The sequence below is a fragment of the Nicotiana sylvestris genome, chromosome 3 (assembly GCF_000393655.2).
Source record: "Nicotiana sylvestris chromosome 3, ASM39365v2, whole genome shotgun sequence".
Lineage (NCBI taxonomy): Eukaryota > Viridiplantae > Streptophyta > Magnoliopsida > Solanales > Solanaceae > Nicotiana > Nicotiana sylvestris.
In genome coordinates, this window is record NC_091059.1 from 198381447 (window position 1) to 198392129 (window position 10683).

A 10683-nucleotide genomic window follows, 5' to 3' on the forward strand; every position below is an offset into this window, starting at 1 on the left:
CTTTCTGAGATATACTATTTAAAGTATAATTCGGTACAAGCAAAAGTCAAGATCTCTTAGGTCTAATGTACATAGCTTTATCTTAATAATATGGCTAGACATCGCTTAGGATCTTTAAGTAGAGGGGTATAAGATTTAAACTCTATGTGTTCAACATTTAAGATTTTTAATACTGAACTTATTATATTCTTAAAGTTATGGGCTCAGACCCACTATGTATTACAATTTTAATGAATTTTTACACTAAATTTATATTCTACGTCGAAAACACTAGATTCTACATACGCCTGTGTCTTAAAGAACATATGCACGCTTTGCTAATTTACTGGATTTGCTCAATAATTACAGTCGACACAAGCGTGCGGTAAAAAGAGAGGCCTCAGTAAAAGTTTTTTTTTTTAAAAAAAAAAAAAAACACAGAAGCTCTCTGCTATTACAAGAATCAATGAATTAAGAAGAACAACGAAATGACAAAGCCCCTTTAAACAAAAGGAAAAAGAATCATATGCTTTATTTTTGTGTAAGAAAAATTAGCAGAATCAAAAGAAACCTCTTCAGCGGCGACAATTTTACTGATCAAAAGAAGAGATGTGATATCGTTTTCCTTTTATATATATGGTGATTGTTCTACGTTTTGTGTCAGCCTTTCCATCAATTCTATAATTTCTGTCTTCTTCAATAAAAGCGTATTAAATTATCTGTTTTTTTTCATTGATTTCGATTGTTCCCTGATTTCCCCTTTGAAATTTCTTCCCTGATGACAAATCACAGAAATCAAAATTGACTCGTCTGAGAAAAGAAATAATTAATTTTTTGATCCATCGCTGTCTCTCTATCTGCTAGCAGCACAGCTGTTTCTTTTTTTCTTTGCGTCATTTTTATACGAGACATTTATATTTTTAGTTCTCTATAAAGTAATTGATAATAAAATGTATAATTTTTTTATATATATGTATATAATGCATACAATGTACATATTTTATATACGTTTTTGCTAAAGATTGTAATTAGTTTCAATAGACGGACCAATTTTGTATTTTACCTTTTTTATAATCTCTTAAATGGTTAGTTACCTCATGCATCGTGAAAGAAAAGAAAAGAAAAAAATGGTTTGGCGGGTGAATAAAGGAGTCAATTACTCAAATTGTCACTCAACTATCTCAAATTATCTCCTAAAATGACTTTTCTTTCGTTTGTAACAACAAAGTCACTGAATTATGCCTATTGAACTCAGAAGGTCATTCAACTAGATTTTTCAAATTTTGGATTGCCAAATACCTATTTTACCCTCTAAATTATAAATATTTATCTTCTTTTATTTTTTTTAAAAAATTTAATATTATAATTTTCTCTTTTTAATTTATATTATGGACTTACCTATAGAATAAATAAATATTATTTATAAATTAAAAAAATAAAAAGTATTTAAGCATCTATAATGTTGGAATAACAAAATAATGAGCATAGTAAAAGAATTAATTAGAATAATTTATTTGTAATAATAATTTTAGTATTAACAACAAAAGTTCAAAATTTTATTTACACAATTCAGAATGAAAGAAAATAAAGGTTGTAAAATATATATCCTATGCAAGTAATATATAAAAATAAATTAAATAAAAGTATTTTTATAATACACATTATGTATTCTTGAAAATTATGCTAAATTATATTATATATATTTCATGTACGACTTAACATAGCATATTTTACCATATACAGATAGTCCCCCTGCTTTCCGGTGATATAACTTTGTGTCATCGGAAAGGTTGTAGAAACATAATAATATAATTGAGCATAATTTTTAAGAATATATAATGTATATTATAAAAATACCTTTACTTAAATAATTATTTTCATATTACGTGCATGGAATATATATTTTACAACTTTTATTTTCTTTCATTCTGAATTGTGTAAACAAATTTTGATTTTTTGTTGTTAATACTAAAATTATTTTTACTAACAAATTATTCTAATATGCTCATTATTTTGTTATTCCAGCATTATATATGCTTAAATATTTTCTATTTTTTTAATTTATAATTAATATTTATTTATTTATTTATAGATAAGTCAATAATATAAATTAAAAGGGGAAAATCATAATATTAAAAAGTTTGAAAAAAATAAAAAGAAGATAAATATTTATAATTTAGAGGGTAAAATAGGTATTTGGCAATCCGAAATTTGAAAAATCTAGTTCAGTGACCTTTTGAGTGCAATAGGCATAGTTCAGTGAGTTTGGTGTTACAAACAAAAGTAAAGTGACTTTAGGAGATAATTTGGAATAGTTAAGTGACCATTTGAGTAATTGACTCGTGAATAAAGAAGTGAGTTAAATTACGCATGTCTTTTTATTTAAGTTAACGTCTGTGTGTGTCAATTTATTTTACACTATTACCTCATATAAAAGATAACTGTACCACAAGTATTCATAAAAAAGTGAAATTGATAACAAGAAAACGTTAGATTAACATATACTGATAGTATTTAAAAAATATATAATTTTTTTGGTCAATGTACCGACAAAAAAAATTCCAGACTTCACTTGTGGAGTATTCTTTAGGTGTAAACACCAATTTTAAATCACACCAATTGAAGGAGGCAGTGGTATTTCATCAAACAATGCTACTACTTACATACTGTGTTGTCATGAAACAGTAGTAGTTGTGAACGGAATTTGTGTAACAGAGTTGGTTATAAGTGGACAAGTTGAAATCATCATTATTACTTTTTTCCGACCAAAGATTCCAAATTTCCAAATAAAAACAAATTAGCACTAGCTAATCACTATTTGCTTTAAACAATTGCACTAAAACAAAGCTACTATTTCACAAAACACCTTTGGATAAGCATCTGCAATAGTTTTTCCACTGTTACACTCACAGTTCATTTATTCCAAAAGTAAAGGCTACAAAAGGACCAAAGAAATTTTCTTTCCTGCACCAACAAAGCCAATATCTCATCTTTTACTCACTTAAAAATTGCCTTCTTTTTCATCTCATCCATAGTTTCTTGAATTCTTGTTTTTGGGATTTCAACTTCTATTTCAGCTTCTATGTCTATACCATTCGAACATGATTATATAGGTTTATCAGAAGCTTCTTTAATGGAAAGAAATTCTGATAAAAATAGTGATGTTCTTAACCTTAAGGAGACTGAGCTAAGACTTGGGTTACCGGGTACTGAGGAAACAAATACGGGTCTTAACCCTTCAAACAATTTTATATCAAGAACCAAAAGGGGTTTTTCTGATGCCATTGATGCTTCTGGAAAATGGGATTTGTCCATTAATTGCAGATCAGAAACTGATTGGAGAAAAGAAGACTTGTTATTTTCCCCCAAAGGAAGTAATGGAAGCTCAAAGCCAACTCCATCAATTGAAAATAGTGCTCCTCAGACTTCAAAGTTAGTAACTTTATCTGTTTCTTGAATTCTAGAGTTAATTTTACTGTGGTCACTTAACTTTTTTTTGGGTGTTTTTTGTTATATATGGGTACAAATTTATGCAATTATGGTTAAAGTGGATTTTTTTTTATGTTGTGAATTAGGGCACAAGTAGTAGGATGGCCACCAATTAGATCATTCCGCAAAAATACACTGGCCACCAAAAAGAATGATGCTGAAGGAAAATCAGGTTCAGGTTGCCTTTATGTGAAAGTTAGAATGGATGGTGCTCCATATTTGAGAAAGGTTGATATCAAAACTTACAGCGACTATGGGGAGCTCTCATCAGCACTTGAAAAGATGTTCAGCTGCTTTAGTATTGGTATAATTTCTGTCTTTACAGCATTCAAACAACAATAGCCATGCAAGCTTTTAGAAGAAAGAGCAAGAATGAAGGGGAGCCTTGGCCCAACCGGTAAAGTTACCTGCATGTGACCAGGAGGTCACGGGTTCGGGCTGTGGAAACAGCCTCTGGCAGGAATGCAGGGTAAGACTGCTTACAATAGACACTTGCGGTCCGGCCCTTGCCCGGACCTCGCACATAGCGGGAACTTAATGCACCGGGCTGCCCTAGACAAGAACAAGAATAACTGATAAAAGTATTTAGAAAAAATAGACCCCTTTGATGGGGTAATTGGTAAAGTATAGTCATTTTTCACATCCGCATCCTTGAATCATAGTTTCAGATAGTGCGGATTCATATAGCCGACCCACTTTCTTGGGATTGAAGCATGGTAGTAATTGTAATATTCATACAAGAACAAGAACAGTTGATAAATACATGTGTGTGTGTGTGTGAATAGACCCCTTTGATGGAGAAATTGATAAAAGTATAGTCATTTTTCACATTCCCATCTTGAATCATTGCTACACCCTTTACATTTTCATCCGTAAAGTTTTAATCAGGCACCAAATAGCACGGTATAAATCTAACAGTCTTTCTCGTTATTCCCCTTCGTAGGACCAGCACTCTGAGAAGTAATTTTGTTGGGAGCGTTTGTTTTGCTAGTATTTTGGCTTGAGTCTTGAGATCATACAGGTGTCTAACTGATACTACATAACTGTGTATATTCAGGGCAGTGCGCCAGCGATGGACTTCCGGGGCAAGAGGAACTTAGTGAAAGTCACTTGATGGATCTTCTCAATGGTTCTGAGTATGTTCTGACTTATGAAGACAAAGATGGTGATTGGATGCTTGTTGGCGATGTTCCTTGGGAGTAAGTTCTTTTCCTCTTACTACACTCCACATCTTCTTGCCAAACATTTAAGAAGACAAGATTATCTGTTTACTACTGAGTCTGGCAATTTCCTAAGCAATTTGTATTAGGAGGAAATAGCTTAGTATGTATCATAGCAGTTAGTGCAAAAAGGATAAATCATCTACCAACTATTTATGTCTGTTGTTGATTAGTCGTTTTCTATTTACTTTTTCTTAAATGGCTTCCGATGGGGGCTCCCTTGTTGTTTATTTTTCTGTTCTCCTATGTCTTAGATCCTCAATTCAATATCCAGATCTAGGAATCTATGATATGATCTGTTTGTTGCATTGCATCCATTCATTGTTTCATTTGGATGTTATGATAGGATGTTCATAGACTCATGCAAGAGATTGCGGATCATGAAAAGCTCAGAGGCAATTGGGCTAGGTATGTCCTATCACTGTGATCCTGTCCATGCTGTATTTTATGTCTATACTTACCATTGAGAAATTCTTATCTTAAGGAGATGGTGTAGAATGACTTTCTTTCTCTTGCTTTGCAGCTCCAAGGGCTATACACAAGTGCAAGAACAAAAACTAGTGACTGAAAAACCATTCAATGGTTTCTATGTCGATGATTATCCTTTTTCTGCTCTCTTTTGTATCTGGAATTAGACTAGACGTGTAGCATTCCCTGAAAGGAAAAGCACTGGTTTAAGAAGATATAACCGGTGATATCCAAGATTTTTGTTTAGTGTTTAGTGTTCCCTACGGAAATTGTTAGCGCTTGTTACTTGCAATACTGTCTCATGTCTTATCCCTCGAATGGATCTTCAACTTTCTAGTTCGAGCTAAGAATAAAGTTCATAGCAGATCAGGAAAGAGCATCACAATTACCTGATGTATAGAATGTAAACAGCAGGGCTGGAGTTATTGGGAGTTTCGTGAGAGGATACACCAAACAGTCAGAAGAATAACGGAATAGCAGGGCTGAACTCTTGAGTTTTCTATCCATTTTCCTAATTTCTCGTTTGTCCATCGTGTTTTTTGACTGTTTTGTCAAAGAAATAGAAAAGGACAATGCTTGGGCTTGAAATTAGTTTGTTAAAGGACCATGAATGCTAGGAAGTCTTAATACCTCGCCGTTGATCTGCCTTCTCACTCAATCCTTGGACGCCTAAGAAAACCCACTCCTGCTTAGGCCTGTTAAGCTCCAGAAGCTTGAAAAGGTTAAGGTGCCAGAAATTTTCTTTAATGGATTGAATGGTTACGAAACTATCTGACCCTTGTCATCCATTGCTTATCTGTCAAGGAAACCCTAACTCTTCCAACTGGAATCACCATTAGAGAACCTTATGTAATGCCCAAGTGCCAATGACTTCTCCGCCTCAGCAGATGTACAAGTGAGGATGAAAGGCCAGAGAAACAATCGCACAGTCTAGTAAGATCATGACATAATTGACTGCTACGTGCATTCTCTTTTCTTTCATTCTAACATACTTGCAACAAGGAAATAGCAAGCGCAAGGAGAACTATTCGAACATAAAGCTATCTTTTAGCACATAATCTACAGGTATCATCAATTTCACTCAACGGACTTACATGACAATGCACAAATATCAGAGTGACCAGACGTCTGAAAGATTGTATATGTATTGGGAGCACAGAAACAGAGTCTCAAGAGTTACACCGCAAATAACTAAACGAACAGAAAAAGAAAAAGGAGAGATCACGTATAAATACAAAACTACAACTTATATGCAGTGGCAACCAAAATCTCATTCCTGCGACACCTGAAGATAGACCATTTGAGTGTAACCATTGAATACAGATGCCTCCAGTCTAGATAAGCCAAGCCTCTGAAACAAGCCATACCTGCCATCTTCAACAATAGGACCTGATGTACGAGCCGGATCGTATCTTGTCTGATGAGTTAATGAAGGACCAGCCACGGGAGGAAGCTCCCAGTAAACATCTAACACTGACTCTACAAACCTGCTATTTTTAAAATGTTCTGCATAAGAAATGGCCTTATTGCTGTGGTTAAAATCATCTCGCATTTGCCCTCTCACACCCCACCAAGCTTCACCAGGACCGCAAAGTTCCTCAATATCAACAGCTTTCTCCCAGAATTTCTTCCTTCTTCCTCTGATCCTTGCTTCATCACTGTCCTTAAAGCAGCTATGGCCTCCGCCTGGAAATGAAATGGAAAAATGTATATCACGTATTAAGAAGTGAACTAGCCATAAAAGTCAATAAATATTTCATGAATGGAAAAATTTGCCAAAAGTGAACCAGCATGCTCCAGGCAGTCTAAATGCTATTTGATATATTGACACTAAAATTGTTAAGTGTGAATTTGTATTCATCGTTTACTTTACGTCAAGATTCCTCCTTTCCATTCCTACATATTTCTCTTTTGTTTACTTTGGTTGTCCAAACTCATAATCAACATCAACTGATTCTTTATAACTACATGAGATAAAGGTGACTAAATTTTTAACCCTCAGGGGTTGGCCCGGTGGCAATTGACTTGAGCCTTGGGGTTTGCTCCCTTTCAAGGTCTCAAGTTCGAAACTCACTGAGTGCAAACAATTTCTTAGGGCCATCGGACTGGGTAAAACCTGAATTAACCGTGGTGCACTTGCCGGAAACTCCTTGCCGAGGGCCTGTGCACCCCCGGGATTAGTCGGGGCTCTTAGAGACTCGGACACCCGGTGCAAATCAAAAAAAAAGGTGGCTAAATTTTTTACTTTACTTGGTTAGACAGCTAAACAAACAAAAGACTCCATGATACAGGATAAAAGATATTTGAAGACAGAGCATGCAACTCTGTTCCTAATATAAGATTCACCAAAGTTAGAAGGATCATATTGCGAGTGCAGGCACTATATGTTACTTGGGTAGTTCTTTATCAACTACCAACACAGTTTTCATATCTTCCTTAGCGAGACAAGTCTCATTGTCAACAAACCAGCAAAAATAGTTAAAAACAAAAAAAGAAGACATAGATAGCTCCATTTGGCTGCCGAATTATCCCAAAATGACAATATATTGCATACCTTCTATTCTTTTATGTTCCTTCCTAGAGCTAGCTGCACTGTTCTCTGCTAACTCTACATAATCTTGCTTGCCCTACCAATCTTCTCTCCATTATAGATAAAACAAAGAGCATGGCTATTCCCTTCTCTGAGTCTGATACGCTTGACAAATCTTGATGTGACTTCAATATCCAGTATAATCATGATTCAATCTAACTTTTGAATTCTCTTGTTGGTATCACTGAGTTAATTGACATTCTAATTTTTTTGGATTTTCTGGTAGGAATCACTTAGTTGTTGACAAATTTCGTATCCTCTAAAATTTATCATCATCCTTAAACTTTGCATTGCAGATTTCTTTTGACAGAAACATCAGTTATAATACTCCAGTCAGAGTTTCATGGGCGAAAACTACTTCGGTACATATTCAATGTATTTTTCTTTTAACAAGGTAGCATATAATTTCAATGTATTTGTTCTTTCACGTACAAGGTCAACAAATGTCAAGGAAGACTTCCCAATACATAAAAGTTGAATCAACTCCAAAAGGGGAGAAACAGAGAGTTAGATAAAAGAATGGCTGCTTTGGCCTTGAGAGAGGAAAAATAATTATTTAAAGTTGAAATGAAAATATACCTCTTATATAAAATTGATCACACATCTGCCTGAAGGAATAGTGGTCTCCAGTACCAGTATCATAATTGTCCTCAAACACAAGATGCCTGAACCCAGCTTTAAGTGCTTGCTTCAGTCTGTCGATCAAAGTTCAAATACAAACAAAACAGAGAATGAGTCAAAATTTGCAGAACAAGTGGCAATCGGCAAAGCCATAGAATCACTGGATGCAGCAATGAAATAGATAATTAGACAAAAACAGTGATGGAAGGGATTACTTTTCTAAGAAACACACAGTAGAGAACTTCCATGTTACAAAAGTTTATATTACCTTTTCAATTCATTTTGATGGTCATCAAAAAAGACAACAACCTGGCTACGATTCTTGACTCCATGTTTCTTCATAACTTTTCCCCAATCAATGCTTCCAAAATCAACAAAGTCTTTTCCAGCGAAGTATGTGCAGTTCCCATCAACATAAGCAGGTCCTTTCTTGAGATACTTCTCAGGATGACGGGGTGTAAGCGAGATGATTGGTGTATCTGGCATTGCTTGTCGCAAAACCCAAGTTGAGTGTCCCTTGAACGCGCCACTCTCAATCATCAACTCTGGTTTTAACCAGCGAGTCATAAACCAGAGCCCAAAACTGTGGTCAAAACCCATCCCATACATGTTATTCTTGATAGGTCGTGTCTCGTATATGGGCACAAACTCTTCCAAACCTTTGATTAAATCCTTTGTGGTCCATTCAACAGTTTTTCCATGTTTCGATCTGCCTTTTGACAAGAGTTAAAATTAATGAAAGGTGCACTGGATCATGTGGACTTAATTTCTCAAAGATTGAACTGAAGATAATTAAATAGTTATCCTATAACTGATTTTCATTCAACATCTCCATTACCCAGAAAAGGAAAATGACATCTAGGTAAATGAAATAACATGCACAAAAATACACGTGCATAGAGATGTTTAATTTGTTGACCATAGATCTGAAGTGCAGCTTAAGACATGATTTCATAAAACAACTTCACGATCATAATAACGTTCCTGCTCCACTGTTATTTAATATATCAGACTGAAGCAACTAGAAAGGGAATTCATTCAGTTTATGCCACACACTTTTTTTTTGGATAAGGACAGTTTATGCCACACACTATGGAGCTTATAGGTATCACCTATTAAAGAACACTAAAGTTAAGGAGGCTATAGTTAATCCAGTTTACGCCACGCTCTGAAGCTTTAAAATGATCATCTATCAATTAAACACTAAAGTGAAGGAAGGATATATACAAATTAAAGAAAAAAGTCTTGGTCTTGAAACTAGATGTACATTTTCTCGACATGTGGATAGCATTTTCAATTACTATAAAAAAAACGCCTTGAAACTAGATGTGCAAAATAAACCAGATCTGTACGGACACTAAATCGCATAAGAAATAACACATTAAACGAAAGGAAATTCCGAGATTCGTAATGAACTTACACCAGGGGACGCCGAGAGATCCGAAGTCGGTTTCAAGGCCATCAAAGCCGAAGAATCGCAAACGAGAAATGTGATCGGAAGAGGAAGCTGAGATACACACTAAATCACGAGTGTGATAAACGAAAGAAGTGAGCACAATGATTACGAGCCCTATGAGAAGGCATGGCCAGAGGTGGCCAGTTCGAATCAAGTAATTTGTGATCCTCGTCGGTATGGAAATGTGCTTCCGAGTTTTGGATTCGTCGCCGTCATCATCGCCGTCGTCACTGACCGGCGCCGCCCTCCGCGAAGAGAGCACCCTTTCTAGCATCGTCCTCGTTTGTGCTTTCCCCTCCTAATCTACTCTCACTCTCACTCTATGCTTCTTCTCTGTTGTGTAAAAAGAATCGTTTTTTATTTGCTGGACACGGAACTTGGATTAGTACTCCTATTCAGTTGAGTGTGGCGGATGGAGAAAGCTTTTAGTTGGAAATTTATACTTTCACCACACAACTTTATATGTAATTCAAATTGCCCCTAAATTATTTGTAGTATTAATATTTTTCACTTTCGAAGTCTTTTTACAATGCTACATTGGTCCATCTAGCCAAGCATGAATATGTACACGGCCGAAAATTAATGATCAAGACATGATTAATTTAGGACTTCTAATGTTAAAGATATATTAAATTGACTTTACCATAAGTTAACGAAAAAAGAAAAAATAAATAATGTCTTGGATATAAAAAAAAATCATATTCTTTTATCGAAAAGATATTAATAATGTGGCTCGATTATAATTGTATTGCACCCTTTTATTATTGTTTTTCGTTTCTTCTTTCTCTTTTTTCTAATCTCACTACATATCAATGAAACACATCGATATTGTTAATAAGCTACTAACTAATATTCTTTTG

General features: G+C 34.7%; 2 protein-coding genes across 2 annotated transcripts; one reads left to right on the forward strand and one right to left on the reverse strand.

Moving 5' to 3' along the window:
- The first annotated feature begins 2878 nt into the window (after positions 1 to 2878).
- On the forward strand, positions 2879 to 5744 carry LOC104234652 (auxin-responsive protein IAA27-like). The gene is made up of 5 exons (XM_009788253.2): positions 2879 to 3411; positions 3555 to 3772; positions 4526 to 4667; positions 5035 to 5096; positions 5212 to 5744. Exons 1-5 carry the CDS (start codon positions 3062 to 3064, stop codon positions 5247 to 5249), a joined length of 810 nt encoding a protein of 269 aa, XP_009786555.1. The 5' UTR covers positions 2879 to 3061; the 3' UTR covers positions 5250 to 5744.
- Positions 5745 to 6283: 539 nt separating this feature from the next.
- Positions 6284 to 10254, reverse strand: LOC104234653 (uncharacterized). The gene is made up of 4 exons (XM_009788254.2): positions 9788 to 10254; positions 8636 to 9080; positions 8326 to 8441; positions 6284 to 6842 (listed from the first exon to the last, which is right to left on the reverse strand). Exons 1-4 carry the CDS (start codon positions 10095 to 10097, stop codon positions 6427 to 6429), a joined length of 1287 nt encoding a protein of 428 aa, XP_009786556.1. The 5' UTR covers positions 10098 to 10254; the 3' UTR covers positions 6284 to 6426.
- Positions 10255 to 10683: the final 429 nt, after the last annotated feature.